The sequence below is a fragment of the Mastigoproctus giganteus genome, chromosome 11, assembly GCF_048544385.1.
Source record: "Mastigoproctus giganteus isolate SK-2022 chromosome 11, ASM4854438v1, whole genome shotgun sequence".
Classification (NCBI taxonomy): Eukaryota; Metazoa; Arthropoda; class Arachnida; order Uropygi; family Thelyphonidae; genus Mastigoproctus; species Mastigoproctus giganteus.
Window position 1 is genome coordinate 153,485,787 of NC_143585.1, and position 20,427 is coordinate 153,506,213.

General features: G+C 36.2%; 1 protein-coding gene across 1 annotated transcript in view; it reads left to right on the forward strand.

The window, feature by feature from the left end:
- The window catches only part of LOC150078521 (asparagine synthetase domain-containing protein 1), a 377,978-nt gene that overhangs the window by 275,124 nt on the left and 82,427 nt on the right, over positions 1–20,427 (forward strand). The window contains exon 9 of the mRNA XM_090384591.1: positions 14,074–14,215. Within this exon, the coding sequence (XP_090240717.1) occupies positions 14,074–14,215 (142 nt within the window). The remainder of the gene's footprint in view (positions 1–14,073; positions 14,216–20,427) is intronic.

Below are 20,427 nucleotides of genomic sequence, written 5' to 3' on the forward strand. Positions count from 1 at the left end.
AGTTATATAATAAATAGTTGTAAAACATCTTAAAATAAAAAACAAACAATAAATTAGCATTTACCTTAGACTTGAAGTGCAGAGCTGATAAAATCAATGGTGGCATAATGTAGTGGGACAATCAAGTGTCAGGTATCTTTTCAGTCTTTTGTCGCTACTGGCAAAGAAACTGTCCCAAGTGGACTATTTTTGACAACTTTTTGTAGCTTCCTGAAGTAAGAAATTATTTCATCTTCCATTTTGCCCATCATTCAGTGTTTTCAATGTCGGGGTTGTTGTTTTTTTACCACTTCTCTTAAATGCTCCCAACAAGAAATGATAGTCTTCACTCTTCAGGTGACACTTTTTGGTGTCTTTTTTTTCTTCTTCTTCTTCTTCTTCTTCTTCTTCTCCAGTGTCACTCTGTAATTTTCTCCAACTCTTGTAGCTCCTCTATTGTTAGCTCACGCCCATGATGTCAATAAGGTCCTCCACATCCTCCTTGTCAACCTCCAAGCCCATTGATTTACCAAGAGTGATAATATCATTTGTCAAGGCACCACATCTTCAAATCCGTCAATGTTGTGACTAATTAAAGGCCATATGTTTTTCCAGGCTGAATTTAAACACCTTGTGGAAACATCATTCCAAGAACTTACAATCAGCCCTTCACAGTCTAGCATGTTGAACTTTGATCTCCAAAAATCTTTGAGGGTGACAGCATTTTCATGGTGTAGATTTTCTTGACATTTGCAATCACTTGCTGGTACATTGGTTGAAGAAGTGGAGTGGTTGGGTGGCAAAAATTTGACTTGAACAAAGTCAAATTGTACCTCAAGAGATTGAACAAGTTTGGGATCGTGGCCTGGCGCATTATCCAGCAGGAGCAGTGCCTTCACAGGAAGCTAATTTTTCTCAAGTTAACTCTTCACTGAAGGACAAAAATCTTCAAGCTCCCATTCATTGAAGACATATCTTGTAACCCAGGCCTTGTTACTGCACCAAAATACTCCCAGCATGGCTTTGTCGAACTTTTGTTGTTTAAATACTCTGGGGGGTGGTGTTAGAGTGATACACAAGCAAAGGCTTCAGCTTAAAATCTCAAGAGGCATTGGCACCCAACAAGAGAGTGAGCCTATGTTCATAGGCTTATACCCAGGTAAACTAGCCTCATCCTTAGTGATGTACGTTTTATCTTGTGCATTTCGCTTCCAGAAGAGGCCAGTTTCATCAGTGTTAAAAATCTGCTGGTGAAGATAACCCTCCTGATCAACAAACTCAATTTCAATTTTACAGAAATTGCAACAAATTCAATTTTAAAGATCTCAGCCGCTTTTTTTTTTTTTTTATCAGCACTGGATGCCTCCCCATGCCTTTCAACACTTTTGATATTTGCCCTTTTTTGAAGCACTCGAACCAACCTGTGCTGGCTTTAAAGTCTTCAAAGCGCACAGCACTATCACTAGTTGATGGAGCTTTAAGTTTCAGATCGTCATAGATCTGAAACAATCGCATGAGTGATGTTCTGCGTGCCACGTTGAACAATAATGTTGTTGAACAATAACAAAGACTCTAATTGGTTTGAGAACAATTGTACGAGTGATGTTCCGTATGGCACACATCTGAAAATTTCATCCCGTGTATTGTTCCAACTATATCGGAAAGCCGTCGGTACCTTCAAAAATCATCGGTCCTTAAAATAAGAGATCATATGGAAGGTATATCGGTTCCTGAGAATATTGGATGTTGACGCTCCACTGTGCTTCCCTCATTAGAGAAAATAAAAAAAAAAAAAAAAGCCTTGCAGTACTTGGTGGGAACTTCTGGAAATGCTGACTCTTAGGGAGTTGTCTATAGAATAGTGACCAACAAGTTGTAAAGAGGAGAGGTGATAGAAGCTACAGTTAAATCAAATGGAACCCCAACCCTATGTTTGGCAGAGTCTGTGAACAACACTTATCCAGTCTGGAATAGTCCCCAGCCTCAGTCTGGATAAGTGTTCCAGACTGAGGCTGGGGATTATTCAACTATTCAGATTGACATTATAAAAGAAAATACTGAATATGAAAATGCCAACATAGAGCCTTCTTTTACAACAGAAGAATTAGAAGTAGCTCTAACCAAAAACAACAAAAGCCCTGGTCTTGACCTCCCAGAGGTTGAAATCATCAGAAAATTAGCTGAAATAGCACCAGATAAACTAATAGCCTTGTACAACCACTGCATGACAGAGGGAACATTCCATAAAATCTGGATAAAGGCAGTACTAAGATTAATCCTGAAGAACCCAGAGAAACCTCCCACTGATCCAAATCATACAGACTAGTAGCTGGTACTAGGTATAATATAAAAAAGTGCAGCCATTATCAACCCACTACAGGATGGAAGCCTCCTCAACAATTCATGCTGAGAGAAATGGACCATAATCTGCCACGCTGGTCCAGTGTCGGATTGGCAGATCGACCGTATTCAGCAGTCAGGGGCTTGAACCCCGGTCTACTCAAAGAGCGTGTGCCACTGTACTCCCGCTCCTGACCACTCGGCTATGGAGGCCTAAAATGAAAGACTAATTTACAATAGGATATCTGTGTATTATATAGAAGCAGGTTTTCATTAAATAATCAGTATGATTTTAAGCAGGGCAACTCTACGGAGGATGTCATATACAACCTACTAACAACAGTAAAAAAAAATAGAGGAAAGGTACATGTTACAATGTCTATAGACTTTGTTGAGGCATTTGATTCACTCTGGTGATATAGTGTCCTTAGGAGACTCTGCCAGACAGATGTCCCACAAAACCTCTAAGGTAATAAACAGCTACCTTAAAGACAGAAGTGTCTCAGTTTGCACAAGGTTCCAGGAATTGACATGTCCTCTGAATAATGGTTGCTTGCAGGGCTCAGTCCTTGGACAATTGTTCTAGATGAATTTCTGGCCTTGAATCTGGGCCCAGTGGAAAGCCTAGCCTTTCTTTTGATTTGTGCTCACTCCTGCAGTTGTATGAGGGTGACATTTGATCTTTGCTTTAAAACCACCCTTGTGTTTCCTTTTAAAAGGTGAACAAATCACTCGAAAAAACTGAAAAGGATATCACCCGGAAAAACCAAATCCATACTTTTGAAAGGAGACCCCATCAAATTAAAATTAATGGAAAAACCGAAAAAATGGTATCAGAACTAAAATGCCTAGGGGTTGTTTTTGACTCAAAATTAACTTTTTATACCCATTTTTGGCATACTTTGAAAAAAAAGTGAGAAACTATGTAGGCATGATTGCCAGGATCACTTGGGCTGACTGAGGGCTCAAAAGAAATGCCCTTGCAATCATATACTGAGCAGTGTTCTTGCCTGTCATCCCCTATGCAGCCAGTGTGTTGTTTACATGCGACAGCCATAGTCAGAAACAGGAACAAATTCGAGACAATTCAGAGAACGATACATATCACTATCACCAGAGAATGTCACACTGTGAGCAAACTGGCACTGCAGATGTTGGCTGGTGCTCTCCCACTTTATTTGGAAGTAGCCAAAGAGACTTATATTACATACTTAAAAAGGGAATACCTACAGAATTTCTGGGGATAGCCCTTGACGCAGCCAACATGCTTGATCTTTTACTCACAAACAACCCTTCTAAGTACAAGGTTGAGGTGAGTGGTCCTCTAGACACTTCAGTTCACAACTTGGTGATGACCTTTTCTCAAGTTGAGCTTCTCTCTCAAGGCCGTTCCCGACCTTGTGTTGTTTGGCATTACAAGAATGCAAAATGGGATGATCTGGGTGATTTATTTTCTTATTTTCCTTAGTTGGTTTACTGTTTCAAAACCTCTGATGTCAGCATTTGCTCAGCTCATGCGAGTGAAATTATTCTTGTAGGGATGGGATCCTTTATTCCACACTGAAACTTAAAATCTCGTCCTTCATCAAAACCTTGGTTTTCCAGTAAATATGCTAAGGCTGTTCAAGAGAAGAATGTCACATATCATAATTGGCTTGTATCCAAATCTTCAGGTTCATTTTCTGCCTACACCAAAGCTCGCAACAATTGTAAAGCAGTTATTAATCAATCCAAACTAGATTTCAAACAGGCTAAGAATAGAAAACTTGCTTCTTGTCCAAATAGTAGTCTAGTATTCTGGTCACTTGACAAAGCTGTTAGCCGCAACTCCCCCCCCCCCCATTTCTGTCAAAATCAGATATTCTCTTGCCACTTCAGCCAAAGATGAAGCTGACATGCTAGTAACCAGTTTTTCTTCTAACTCATGTATTGATCTTGGTAAACCTCTATTCCCAGTTCATTCCATTCAGTACTTTCTGTGGTCTTCCATCAAAAGGATGGTCAGAAGGATTTTTAACAGTCTTGATGCAAAGAAGCTCAAGATTCTGATGGTATTTCTCCACTTGTTCTTAAAACCTGTGCTCCTGAACTTACTCCTGTTCTATGTTGCCTGTTTTTTTTCACTTTCATATTTCAAAGGTATTTTCCCTTCTACTTAGAAATTTGCTCATATCCATCCAGTTCCTAAAAGGGGTAACAAATTCCTCTCATCCAATTATTGTCACATTACACTCACTTCTACTCTTTTTAAAGTGATGGAGAAATCAATTAACCGCCAACTTTTAGACTATGTAGAAACCTTCCATCTGAACAACGATCACCAGTATGGATTCCATTAGTGTCGATCCATTGGTGATTTTTATGGCTTATGTTACTTAGCAATGGACAAATTCAATGGAAAGTTTGGTGAACTCAAGCAGTTGCTCTGGTAAAAAAAAAAAAAAAAAAAATTCCTTACTAATAAAGAAAAAAAAAAAATGAACGGGAGAAAAGAAGCTCAAATTAAATCTTAGTCAATATTATGTACAAAAACAAAAGCACATAAAGAAACCAAGTTATTGAGATGAATGAAAACAGCAACAAAAAAAAAAAAAAAAACTCATCATAGGAACTGCTATAACTGTTAGACAAAGCGGTATATTAGAATGCAAAAACTTTACATTGCTAAGAATATCAAAAAAGGAATGCACAAGTGCTGAAACCTTGAAACTTATATAATCCAGTGTTATTTTGGACATACCTGAAGTACAAGAACTACTAATTTATATTGGAACACAAACCAGGTTATAAAAAAGATGACTATTAAACTGTCATGTATGCCATTCTTTATACAGCTATTCGAGCAGTTCCTGTCACCTCATCAGCAAGAGCTAGGGTTTAAACAAAAGACCTAAAGTGATGATAGCACTAGACATCTAACTTAGGGTAACTTAGTTAGCTTTACTAATATAAGAAATGAATAAAGCTAGATTGAAAAGATGTTACATAGTTGCAGTACATAGTTTGTTCATGAGGTGGTGGTGCTTTAAGCAACTAGCTACTGCACTAATGGAGTTGAAACATTTTAGATGCTCTAAAGAGACAGGTGTCAGCAGCCAAATTTTCTTCTACATTTTCATAGATTTATTCTTGCCACTTTTTCTTTATATAGATCACTTTGATATGCAATTTTACTTGTTGAATTTAACTCCCCACCTGATTATTGTGTTCATGTTTTTTTTTTTAATATTTGGATGGTTTGAAAGATATTCCAGTTGACTATAATATCTGTAATTCTGTGATATAATTTCTGCCTATTACTCACTAATTTCACAATCAAATTTGGTTAATTTATAACATCAGTGAATGAAATTATACATTAAAACACTTAACTGATAGGCAAGTCATCTGCTATTTGTCAAAGTGGCCAGTGAGCAGACATCATAAAAAAAAACTGCAAATGAATTCTGGAAATTTGCTGACCTATATTAAACTAACAAAATAACAGGTATTTGGATAGATTCAGAAGATTAAAAAAAAAAAAAAGAAATAAAAACTACTTGTTTCATCAACAAATAAAATGGTGGTGTGGACTTGGCTTATAAGCAGGAAAGAAAAGATGTTTCTTAGATCTTGTCCAGATTAAAGAAAAGCTGAAATTGATAATGCTGTAGTTGAGTTGTCAAATATGAGGGGTACATGTAAATGCCAGTTTAAGCTGATTGTGGTTCAAGGTCATGTGACTGCTAAATACAGGATCTGTATTCTCCCTATCTTGGGAACTCCTCCAACTTTATATGGTTCTCCTGGAGAATAAATGGGAAAATTATTTGTATTATACCTTTTGGGACAGGGGATGTATCCCACCACTACGTCCTTTAAAAATCGAGAGCTGAACAAAGTATGCTACCCATCAATGTTTTGGGATATGATATAACCCCACACCCCACCCATCCACCTACAGCTTTATTTAAAAATCAGAAAAATGAATGAATAGTTAATGCAGATAATTATTAAAGTTATATTATCAGAATTGTACCTCTTGTTTTACATCCGTGTTGTTAACAGTATACAGCCTATGACAATATATTTTACCCAAATTCCTTAATTTTCTGCTTTTATGCAAAGCCCCCACAATAAAATACATTGAAACATTGTGTTGATTTCCAATCTCATGCTTAATTGCTAACAGTAGCATCAGATTTATTTTATAAATATGCTATGCAGACAACGATTGTCTGCTTTCTTGACAGTGCTTAAGTACATGTGTGTTATCTTGACAAATATATTTTAGTTATAAAAATATCCATTTATATAAAAAATAAGCAACTAATATTAAACTAACATCCAGACTCTTTAATAGAAAAATGATTAATAAATTAAGATGCAAAAAAGCATGTGACATCTTTTGAATAGTGACCAGTCAACACTACTTAGCCGATCATGATATAATCCAGAAGCAGAAACTCCACTGTGCATGATTTGCCTGGCAAACGGAAACACATTTTGATGGAACAAATTACAAGAGAACAGAATAAGAACATAGTTCCTTTCTGATCTCTCCCATTAAGATGAGAATCAAAAGTAGAAGCATGAATAATGAATCAGTCCATTCAACTTCAGATTTCTTGCATGAATTTGTAATGTGCCTTTACGGTGGTATTAGTTTTAATTTTTTTTTCCCTTTCCGAATTTCATTTCACTTGTTCATTTAGCACATAGGTTCCCAAACTTTTTCAGACCACCGCCCACTTTGCAAGACATAAATTTTGTAAGGCCCCCCCCCATTATAACAGTTTTCCGCATTCAAGTGTTGGGGGGGGCGTTTGATATTTTCGACGTAAATAGCAACTAATGATACATTACTGCTTATGCTGTTAAATTATTGAAAAAGTGGTGGCCAATATGTGCTTCATCTTGAACACAGTTATTGCTATTCCGATTTTGATGAAACATAGCCCATATGTAAAGATTGTAAAGTGTATGCTCGAATAACATTATGCACAGTTTCATACCATGGTTTAAATATGAAAATTCGGAATACATATTAGGAGATTGTATTACATTAGTAAGAATCTTATTGTAATAATTAAAACACCATCAAGTGTATTAGAAAATTGTTTATTTCGAACTTACAAAGAAAAAATAACAAATTAATGTGAAGGATAAGCCTGATGCATTTTTAAAAGTTTGTTATCGGGTTCAACTTTCGTTAAAAACAGTTGTAAATCGCCACGCTCAGCCAAATAAGAAGATGGAAATGCAATTAAAAATTTCTGCACTATTTCCCATAATCCAGGGTACAGTGTCGATATTGATTTCTGAAGCCAGAACTCTTGGTATCCACTTTTGAATTTTATTTTTAGTTCTTCATTTGTTGTGAGTTCAACGAGTTCCGCTTCTAAATTTGATGATCCTGTTGTGTTTACATGTGAGAAAGGATCCAGAACCCAATTTGGTATATTCATGTTTAGAATATCCTTGAATCGCTCATTAAAATCAGCATGGAGAACCTCCAAGTATTGGCAGTATGTAAGTAAATCTTCCTTTTTGAGAGACACTGCTGATAAATTTGAAAAGTGGCTATATTCCCCTCGGCCTAGATTCCGCTTGAACAGAAGAAGTTTTCCCACAAAAGCGGCAATAACATTTTTTGTTTTAATGAAGTTCCATTCGTCACCTTGTAATTGTAGATTGACTTCATTAAATATTTTATAGAGATCTGTCAAATAAGTGATATCATTTTTGGATGTAATCAGGTTGGCCTGCAATCTGTCGGCTCTGTTTTCTAGGAACTCCAGTACTGAATCAAACAAATTGTAAAATCGATTCAGACAAATACCTTTTGAAAGCCAACAAACTTCTGTGTGAAGCAGCAAACGATTGAAATCTTCATCGTTTTCACTACAAAGTTGGCTAAACAATCTGTCACTCAATGAATTGCTTCTAATCTTGTTGACTGCATTAGTAGAGGCATATGATGCAAGAAAGCAAGCATATGCGGCATCAGCCAGAAAAAAAAAAAAAAAAAAAACTTCCACTTCACCCCTCCGTTCGTTCGAAATACCTGTCCAGCTGAGCCTTAAATTTATTTAGGATGTCAACTTCCACAACAAGGGATGGAAGTCTGTTCCACCAACCACCCGCTGGCTAAAGACAAATTTCTGGACATCTATCCTACATCTGTCTTTCCTCAATTTGAATTTATGCCCTCTCAGGTGATTATTCTGAGCAAGAGGCAGAATCCCATTAGCATTGAGCATGCTCAAACCATTCAAGGCTTTATACACCTCTATCAGATCACCTCACCGGTGCCTAGTCTCCAAACACTGTAATATGCAAAACTTAAGCCTTTCTTCGTAAGAGCAACCCTTTGTTCCATTCACTAATCTCGTTGCCCTTCTCTGTACTCGTTCCAGCAGCTCTACATCCCTCTTGAAATGAGGCCTCCACGTATGCAGGCGTTCACTTAAATTCTTCGCAACCAAATGTTGACGATAAAGAACACAATGTAAGTAAATCTTCCTTTTTGAGGGTAAGCATTTGGTACTGCTTGTTTTAAATGCGCTATGAAACCCTTGTGGCGCCCTGTCATTGCTGGAGCACCATCAGTAGCAGCAGACAAAATATAACGAATAGGAATGTCTTTCTCTTGAAAAAACTTATATGGTATTAAATATAGATTCTCCCTTTGTATCCACTTCCAAATTTTTAGCAAATTATAATTCTCGACAAACTTTTTCTTCTTTTATGAATCGTACATATGATAAGAGTAGTGCTTCATTATTTGGGAGAGTTGATTCATCGAGTTGAATGGAAAATTGGCATGTTGTCAAATAATCGCACAATGATTTTTCATCGTCTTCAGCCATTTCATCGATTCTTCTTTGCACTGAATTATTGCTCAAAGAAATTTTCCTGATGATATCTGACGCTGGCTTATGAAGCACAGTGTTTATTACTTCTTTTACTGCCAGTACGATTAATTCCTCTCCGATTATGCGTGGTTTTCTCGCTTTTGCGATTAATAATGAAATATTATAAGAAGCTTGTAATCCATCATTATCTTGTTTAGTGGACAACGCAAAAACGTTTTGATATAGTTGGACATTTAAAATATTTTTCTTCTAGTACTTTAAAATAGGACAAATCTTTATCCTTTTCGTCAGCATTCATTTTAGTCAAATGCTCTTGTAGCCTAGAAGGCTTCATTGCTTCATTTGAAAATACTTTTTGGCAAATCAAGCACAGGTAATAATTAGTTCGTAGGAGACTGAATAAAGCCATATTTCAAATACTCAGTACTGTACTGTCGACATTTCTTTTTAGATTCAGACATAATGAAGTAATAAAATTTGCAACAATATTCACAAAATAAAAGATTTAATTTACACTTTGTATGACTCCACTTATCTATCACACTTTTGACTGATGATTGTAATGAAACTTATTCCTAAACAGCAAAAATGTACGAACGCATATCAATTTATGAATTATTACATCTGCAAAATGGCCTTGGAAGCTTTGAAGATGAAACGCACTACGTCATTAGTTTAAAATTCGCGCCTAATCTGTCTCAAATGAATCAACAGACGCGGAGGTATAATTGACTGGTCAAGCTTACGCCATTAGCGTTACCAAGGTGATCCAAGGAGAAAATAAAACTGTAAACAATTTTCGTCGAAAACAAACAGTTGAGCATCATTACATGCGAACAATATTTTGCATTGTCGCTCTGTCACAACATTTTGCTTTTACTGCTTTTCGTAATTGCAACGAATTGGTTTTGAAAAAGAAAAAAATCGCATTTCCTTTCTTCAGTATACGTTGTATCTACTAACAAAAAATATAGAAAATTCATCTATTGGAAGCCATACTGGAAACGGAAGGAAAAAAAAAAAAAAACTGTTGTAAAAATGATCACTACAATGCTCATTTCATAAAAAAAAGTTCGCTTTTTTGTAATTGTTTCTAGAGGACTAAATCGGAACAGCAGTTTCATGGATGTATATTTGATCTTCTTACGAACTTTCAAGAAAATATTTCTATTCATAGCTGCGTTATAAATTTCGAAAACTGATGTCGAAGGAACTTGGCATGCATCTTACCTGGTGTGCAAAAAAAAAAATATATATATATATATATATATATATGTGCTACGAGTAACAGATTGTTTTATATGCATTTGATACCATCAAAAAATTTGAGGAAAAAATTGAATTTTCATTATCACACACATGTCCGAAAAATTCACCATAAAGTGCCATATGTTTGCTTGCTTGAATTCCATTCTGAGCTGCAAATGTAATTTCACTTCTCTTGCGCTGACAGAGCTGCTGTTTGCCGAATGAAGGAAAACTAGGTTCATTTTCCTGAAATTTCCACTTCCTTTCATTCACTTGGGGGGAAAAACTCCTTAAGGGGATGGAGTTCACCCTTTCTAGTCCGACCCTAAGGGAAAGAGACAAAGAGAAAGAAATAAAAATACTCTTTTGGTGGGAGAAAGGCCAGGAGATTGTCAAAGGTCCACAACTGTAACTTTCATCACAGATGCTGAAGTTCTAGTAAGTCAGTTTCATCGCGGATTCGAAAGTATTTATTGCATTCAGTTTCACAACAGATGCTCAAGTTCTAATAAAGTCAGCTTCATCGTAGGATGCATAAGTTCAGATTAGTCCGATTTTTGTCCATGTTCGTGTCAGACGGCACCTGGGATTTCTCCCATCTCCGCTACCGATTTTTGTCCAGTGTGCATTCAATAAAAAACCCTCTTTGCTTCATTGTAATTGTTTTTTGGAACAATATTTTGCAATAATTCCCCTGGAAATATTAGCCAGTGAACTGCATTACACATTTCAAACATCGCGGTATAGCTTGTCCTTGAATATAAATGACTACAGTTACTTTCCTTTGAGTGACCGCCTTGTACAGTTGTGGACACTTCCTTCCAGTCAGTAAAATCATCAGTATTTATCCTTTATTGTACCTAAAGTAATTTGTTATGTTGGGGCAAGTGGTTTTTGCTCCTAATTGAAGTAGCACTTTCGAATTTTGCCCAAGTCGGTTATCTGCACATATTGAAAATTAGAAGGACAGTAAAAGAGTTGATAATTGGTGTCATTGGTGGGCAGCATTCCGACTAACAAATTTTCTGTTTATACTCCAGGATGACCACATGGTCAGAAATCCCGAAATAGAGAGAGAGAATACAAGAAACCGCATCGCATTTAGCAGTCACTGATTTGATTGTGTGAAATTGCTCACCAAAAACCACAGCAAAGCAAGAGAAGTGATGGGGAGAAAATCTATTTTTCAGCGGGGTTTATCTGTTTATTGCAGTTCAAAACAGCATTATAACCATGGATAGTGAATTTATTCGGCTTCTGTACCAAAACATAATTTCTCCCTTTGCGATGACATCAAAGCGTAACAAGCAAATATCTTCTAAGAATACTTTTTGAGCAGCCGTTAGTCGCAATCTGTTAGCTTTGTACTGTTAGAAAATGTTGCAGTTTTGTGAAGAATACACATTTCAAGAAACGATCCGTTATTCATAGCGGATGATTTTTTTTTTTTTTTCTTTTGCACACCAGTTTTCGAAGTTTATAACGCAGCTACAAATAGAAATATTTTCTGGAAATTTCGTTAGAAGATCAAACCCAGGAAACTGCTGTTCCGATATTGTTTACAAAAAATAATTACAATAAAGCAAACTTTCTTTTTTATTAAATGCACATTGCAGTGTTATTAGTTTTACACCAGTTTTTCTCGTTTCTAAAAGATGAATTTCCCTGATTTTCTGTTCATAGGAGCAATACACATTGAAGAAAGGAAATAAGATCTGTTCGCCTTTCAAAAACAGTTGTTGCTACTGTTTCACTTTATTGCTTCTTATGTCAACTCACAGTAGTTCGCGTTGTCGTTTCAAAGGCCCTAGGCTAATTAGGGTGGGTTTAGAAAAAGGCCTAAAAAAATACACACTTGATGTCACATTTCTGTCATTTGCGTGAAATTCAATAGAAGGTTTTGAAAATTGAAGTGTGTAAATCGAAAAAAACAGTTCTGGCTTCACCTATAGCGAATTTCAGCTGTGTCCATAGAGTGAAAATTATAGAATTTATCAGTTGACCTTTGAACTGGGTTCACTGGACCCGAGGAGATAAAAATACGGTAAAGGAGCGACCGACCCCTAGACCGCCTGAACGACTCCCCAATTGCTTCTGAACCCACTATCGCCCCCCCCCCCCAGAAGGCTTCAGCGCCCACTGGGGGGTGGTATCATAGGTTCCCACTTTGGGAACCTATGATGTAGCATTTCAAAAATCTTCTAAAATTAAATAGGAAATTTCAAGTGTGTTTGATGATTATCAATGGACACTGCTCATCGTGGACTAATGTTATTAGTGGAGTCCCTCAGGGCTCAGTCCATTATTGTTTTCTGTATTTATAAATGATATTGATGATGGTATATTAAGCTTAATGTCCAAGTTTGCAGACGATACAAAGGTTGGCAGGGTTGGCAAGGACACTACTGACACTATGCTGCTCAACAGGATCTGGAAAGGTTCAGCAGATGGGCTGAGAGGTGGCAAATGAAGTTTAACATTGACAAATGTAAAGTACTACACATGGGAAACAGCAACCCCAGAGCAACGTATCAACTCTGTGGTACTACACTGACAGTGGTAGAGAATGAAAGGGACTTGGGGGTGGTTGTGCAGGCAGATATGTTCTCTGAGCAGTGCAGACGGGCTGCAAGAGTAGCTCATGGAGTATTGTCAATGATATACAGGAATTTTTCCAGCAGGGATAAGGAGGTGATTATTCCCTTGTATAAGGCCACACCTAGAGTACTGTCAGGCCACACCTAGAGTACTGTATACAGGTCTGGAGGCCTCATTTCAAGAAGGATGTAGAGCTGCTGGAACGAGTACAGAGAAGGGCAACAAGATTAGTGAATGGAACAAAGGGATACTCTTACGAAGAAAGGCTTAAGTTTTGCAAATTACAGTGTCTGGAGACTAGGCACCAGCGAGGTGATCTGATAGAGGTGTATAAAGCCTTGAATGGTTTGAGCATGCTCAATGCTGATGGGATTCTTCCTCTAGCTCAGAATAATCACCTGAGAGGGCATAAATTCAAATTGAGGAAAGACAGATGTAGGATAGACGTGCGGAAATTTGCCTTTAGCCAGCGGGTGGTTGGTTGGTGGAACAGACTTCCATCCCTTCTAGTGGAAGTTGATAGCCTAAATAAGTTTAAGGCTCAGCTGGACAGGTATTTTGAACGAACAGAGGGGTGAAGTGGAAGTGGGTTTTTTTTTTTTTTTTTTGGCTGATGCTGCATAAGCTTGCTTTCTTGCATCAAATGCCTCTACTAATGCTAATACTAATGCTAATGCTATGTCCATGTTGTAATCATAGTTTTTTTTTGCCAAGAAAAAACATTTGCTAGCCTTTTGTATAATAAATTTAGTATAATAAATTAACAGTATAATAAATTTAGAGTGAGGGTGACTTTGGCAACAGATATATTATTAACACAAATTATGTAAAGTGGGCTCTTGCCTTTCTCTGTCATTTGTATTAATAATGTATATGAAATGAGAATGTCAAAGGTGCAAGTGATGCCACAGTAAGTAAAGTAACACTTAATGAAAAGTAAAAAAAAATAATTCATCTTCAATTATTATTTTAATCAATTCATATTTTATTTTAGAACACATTAATCCTTATTTAATTTGGTTTTATCCCCACTTCCAAATATATTTCATAGGTACAGACATATCTCCCATCTTATTCATCCATCAAAAACAGTTTTAGATGACAGTATTGGTTGTGCTTGCTGGTTTGCAGCACAAGGACAAGGCATTCTCATTTCTGATGAAAAGAACTATAATTACACTTCACCTGCTAGAGTAAGAAAGTTAATATATTTTCATTGTTTTATGAATGAAAATTATATTTGTTTTTCACTCCCTCTTTGAGGAAATTATTATCAAATTTGTTACCATGTATTAATATGCTAGTTCTAAGTGAAGTGACATGCTATGTAACCAGAACTTGGAAATGTAAGTAATATTGAAAAAAAAAAAAAATTTGCTCATGTCAAGAAAAATAGTTCGGGCATATTTAACAAAGCAATTGACTTGCTCTTTCACCAGAACCATAGGAAAAATAATAATAATATAGTTTCAGCTGAATTATCAGCTTTTTGTTAGGGTTGATAGGGATGAATTGTCCATTTTTTGATAAGGCTTAATAATGAAAAGATGACTTAATAAGGTAAAGATGGATTTTTGATCAAACCGTGTGGGTGCCTCCGTAGCCAGGTGGGCAGGAGCAGCAGTGCGTAGCACACACTTCTTGATTCGACCGGGGTTCGAGCCCGTGACCACCAAATACGGAGGGTGTGGAAAGGTCAGGAAATGACCACTGCATATCCCCTGAGCAATATGGCCTTAGTTGCTAATGCTTCTAAAAACCAAATAACAATAACAATCAAACCATGTATGGAAGCATATATGTTTTGATAAATATTTACATTGGTAATATTCTTTAATCTCCTGCAGCCACACAGACTTCTGTTATGCTTGCAACTGATGAAAATGTATTTGGAAGCCTTCATTTGTGAATGCTTTTAGATGGTCTTCCATGTTTTACTGGATTTCTTGAATCAGCTCAGATCATTTAACTTTTATATCCTGTTTTTATTTTGGCAGTAGCCAAAAGTTGCATAGTGCAAATAAGGTGATTGCTTTATGTTAGGTGTGTTTTGTCGGTTACAAATTGCTAGATGGCAAGTGATGTGTGACATGACGCATTATTATTATTATTAGCTATATGGTGCGAGGAAGCCTGAAGCTTATGCTGCACCAGCCAAAAAAAAAAATTCCCGAGTTACCCTGAGAGAGAGAGTCAGTCAGTCAGTCAAAAGTAGAAGGAAATCACCAATAAAGAGAAGAATGATGATATCCAGCTCAGGATCCTGGGTATGCCAAGCCCGTACTCACCAGATGTGAGCCCCTGGGGTTAAATGAAAAACAAGGTGTCATCAAAGGTTAAAAAGGCATGGCAGTTAATATCACATGTTTGAGGAAGACATTCATATAAACAACCAGAACAATGGGTAAAAGGTTGTCTTCTTCAATTGTGGAGAAGAAACCAACCTTTTACCCATTGCTATGGTTGTTTATATGAATGTCTTCCTCAAACGTAATTTTAATTTTTTTATTTTTTTATTTTTTGGTAGTTGTTGGCGCATCGGCTTCTGTGGCCATAATGCACCTCTCAAGGTTTTTGCAGTACTTTGATCCAAACTCGAGGCGGGATTCGAACCCGCGACCTTTGGGTTGCCAGGCAAGCACTTTACCCACCTGGCTAGCCCAGTCGGCGTGATTTTAACTGCCATGCCTTTTTTGCCCTTGATGACAACCTTGTTTTTCATTTTTTCATCATAATATCGTCCTCATAAAGTGTAATGAGCATTTCGTGTATATTTAACTTTTAATTGTATCCACTTTTTTATCCACTGCTATGCAACCAGTAGATAGAAGATTGTGGACAGGAAGTTATAACAACATATTTTAAATTCATTCAAGAATTATAAGCACATTCACCCACTTTTTCATCAAACCATTTAATCAATAATTTAAGTAACCTTAGTCATGTATAGAAAAACGCTTCACTATATGTGTAACAAAACATTTATTACAACCTTTTGATGACTGTTACATTAACAATTTGGAAATTAAATTTAGAAGCAATTAAGCATCAACTACAATCTATTCTTAATTCAGACCCCAGTAATTTGAATTCAGACACATCAGAATTTTAAAAGGCCTTAAGACCAAAAAGAACTTTAATTTGTAAATCTTGATAATAATTGTAAGTGATTTTTAGCTCCATGCTGAAATATTTTTGCTCGGCGTAATCAAAAAAAAAAAATATATATAAATAATATATTATATATATTAAAAAAAAAAAAAAAAAATATATATATATATATATATATATATATATAAAGTGGATAAATAATATTTTTTGCAAAGAGAACCAAATGTATAGCATTTCAGAGAAATCAGACATACCATGACCCTACTTCATTGTTTTGTGTGTGTCTGTCAGGCCTTGTTTTGCTAATAGGTGTCTTGTAGATGTTGGTGTATTTGTCTCATTTTTTTTTTTACCACTGGATATATCTTTCATTTAGTTTGTTAATTTAATAGTCTAAATATTAGTAGTAGTGGAAAATGATGCCAGAAAGCAATCTTATAAGGTATCAGCCAATTAAGAAAGAAAAAAAAAAAAAAAACTCTTCCCTTACCTGTCCAATTCCCCTCTGACAGTTTATGTTCTCGTTTATACTCCGGCACGATCACCAGATCAGTGTAGTTTACAGTTAATTATCAATACAAACATTAATCGTATTTAGCAGTCATAGGCTTGAATCTAAGTCTGCTCAAGGAGGCCATGCTACTGCACTCTCACTCCTGACCACTTAGCTATGACAGGCTTAGTTATTCATTTTAATCGTTCAAATTACCCACCTCAACAAAACCAGATGAGTGTTTGTTCCAACAATCAACCACTCTCTGGCTGAAGGCAAATTTCTGTGCACCTATACTTCCTCCATTTGAATTTTTACTTCCAAATGTGTGTAGTCTTAGTAAGAGGAAGGATTCCATCAGCATTGAGCTTACTCAATCCATTCAATCCCTTAAATACCTCAGTCAGATCTCCTCGCACGGGGCCTAGTCTCCAGATGCTGCAATTTGCAAAACTGAAGACTTTCATAGCTAGAGCACATTTTCATCAATCTTTGTTGCTCCTCTCTGCTGCCAGACCTGTATGCAGTACTTAAAATGTAGCCTAACCATTACTGTTCACAGTCACCTTCTTAATCACCTTCTTATCCCTGCTGGCAAAATTACTGCATATCATTGACAAAACCCAGGAGCTGTTGTGGCAGCCTGTCTCTACCACTCAGAGAACTTCAAATCAGATCACAATTACCCCAGGGGTGTTTTTTTTTTATTATTATTTTCATTCCCCAGTGCCCTGAGTGTGGTACCACACATTCATTCAACTCACCTTCAGCAAGTCCACCTCCTAAGCCTAGGCTTATATGTGGATTATGCTTCTTCAGTGATATTATCTTAAGCTGTTCTTAAAAATATATTATAATAATAAAAAATACTATTTAAAATTCAACATCACAACACATCTTAGGAGAGCACTAATCCTCTTAGCCGCAGCCAAGAAGGATATAGCGTTAGCTATCGTCATCTTACATATCCTAATTGGCTGTGTTACTGTCCCCAGCCACGAAGAGGCGGGAACTACTATCTAGCCTTGCTCTCCGTTTAAAAACTAGACTCACAAACTTATTAAAATACCACAGGAGAGTCCTATCCATGAACATGATCCAAAGATCTTGTTGTTCACGTTTGCCTAGACTTATCTCCAATTCATGTCTTAGATCAACATATTGATCACAATGGAGCATAATATGGACACTAGTTTCTTGTAACCCACAAGAACATAAATCATTTTCCACAAGTCCCAACTCATGGAGTCTTTTTGCCAATCCATGTCCAGTAATAAGAAAAGTGGCATGTAGTCCAAATTGCTGCCAAGGATTTGCCCGCACATTTGATATGTCAACTCTCGGTAAACACATATGGGTGACACGTCCTTTTTCACTCGTGTCCCACCTCTGTTGCCATACAGCCATCAGTTCATTTTTAATTCTTGCCTTCTCTTCTTTATAATCAGATCTTGAGTATATCCTGTTTAGATCTGGGCAAGATCTAAATAGTTTGATCCACAGTTCATCCTCTTCTTCAGATTTTGAAGAAGATTTAGAAAATGCATGTGCTTTTCTTATAGCCAAGAAAACAAAAGAGAGTACACAATATTTACACAACATAAACTGGAAGAGAACAGAAATGGGCGAATTCCATCATTTACTGCAGGACTTAGAAAAAGATTAAAATCGTTTTAAGATGTACTTATGGGTGAATAAAGAAGAAGAATTCAATTTCCTTTACAGTCTAATTAAGGATGACATTCAAGTGCAAAATACACAATTTTGAAATTCAATCAGCGCTAAGGAAAAATTAGTTGTATGTTTAAGGAAAATTGAAATACTGTAAGGTAGGTTAATTTTGAATAAGGAGTTATTCTGTCAAAATACAAATCAAATTTTTTAAATTAAATTTAATAACAACAAAAAACTACTTTTCTACTATAAAATTCAACTTGTAAGAAATTGTTATGAGTTGTACAAATTGAAATGATTGACTTGTTCTTCCTCTAAATTTGTTAATTGTAATACTGTTGGTCTATTTTCCTCCTTTGGCCATTTTTGAATATCCCTGTGACTGGACATTTGCGTTGAGTATGCCGAGTAACTGGTCGAAGTGGAGGGTGCTTCGGAATACGCACAGGAGCAACGTCCTTGATGTTGTTGTTATTTGTTTTCGGATATTCTTACTTGTGCTCTGAAAGCAGATTATTTACTTGTAATTTATTTTTCTATTAGCATTTCCTCCATTTTCCTCTTGTCATGCCTAATGAAATTTCTGTTTGAACAAAAATATCTGAACTCCCGAAAACGTGATTCGGCCTTGAAGCCCAACTTGTGAATACAGCCAACAGTGCGTCTCCAAGCAATAAACTAAATGGGAAATATAGCTCTCCCACATTTGACGTTAGACATGTATACCAGTGAAATCCTGTAAAGTGATAATAGTATGTTTCCACCCTTAATCTTTCACAAAGCAACACACACAAGGGACATAAATGGGATAAACATATGAAAAGTTGCTTTCAGCCAGAGAGTAATTGATTGCTAGGCAAATTTCCATCTGTAGTGAAAGTGGATAATTTGAATAAATTTAAGGATTAGACAAATTATTAGGGGTGGGGGTTATTTTTAGGTTACATGGATTTTTTTTTTTTTTTTTTTGCTGATTCTGTATAGCTTTGCTTACTCTCGTTTGCAGCTACTTAAATGCAGATATTTCTGTAACCCCCCCCCACACACACACACATTCCAAAAGACTGCTGTTTCAAAAAAAGTCCTAAGAATATAGCAGACTCGATTTACCGGGATCGGATTAACCAGGACACTTCAAGACTACAAATTAAAAAAAAAAGTCGACCAGAAATCATGAAAATTCAAGTAATAACTAGAATAGGTATAAACAGATATTTTTCAAGTTGTAAATAAGGGACAAGAAGCAGGCATTATAAGTTGTCATTGGGAGATTAGTGTACCTATTATCTTGCAACCCCCGCTGTCTTCACACCTGCCGCTAAGGAAAAAATGAAAGAGACCAAATGTTTAGTTTGTTTTAGTGCATTGCGCAGATTTGTGTTCCATTGCACCACAAAAGAGCAAATTTTGTTTCGTTATTTATGTCAGGAATGTCGGGATTTTTTTTATGGTAACTTTTTTTTTTTTTTTTTTTTTTTTTTTTAAGAAATCACGAAAATGATATGCAAATACAATGGTTGTGCTTTCAATTAAACAAAAACTTGAAATTATTCAAATGTTTGTATACGGTGCATCTGCTAAATCTCTAAAGAACCATAATAATGTTGGTGACCAAACCATATGTGACATTCTAAAAAAATAAAGGAAAGCTATTAGATTTAAAATCGACATTGTAAAAAATAAATATGTGTCCAATATGCATTACTCATGTATTGGACATGCGAGTGGTGCGTGATAAGTTTTTTATCTATCACCATGCTTTTTACATAGGTTGCTGAACATTTTTCGATACATAATTCCCCGAATTATGTATCAAAATATACAAGGACTTGTGTTACGTTATTTATATACAGTATTTTTTTTTATATGATTGAAGATTTCAGTGAAGGAGAACTCATTTTACCATAATACCGTAACGTAAAAACCCACACAATTCCAGTTATTGGTATTATCGCAAATGCAATAAGATCAAGTTTCCCACCTGTTTATAATTAGATGCACTAACAGAAAAACCCAATAAACCGGTAACTGCAAATTGTTTTTATTATTTTATGGTAGTGACCTCCAGAAATGTGCTTTAGTAAAATGCAAGCTCGCGTGGGTTTATAAACGAGTTTTCGCCCTGTG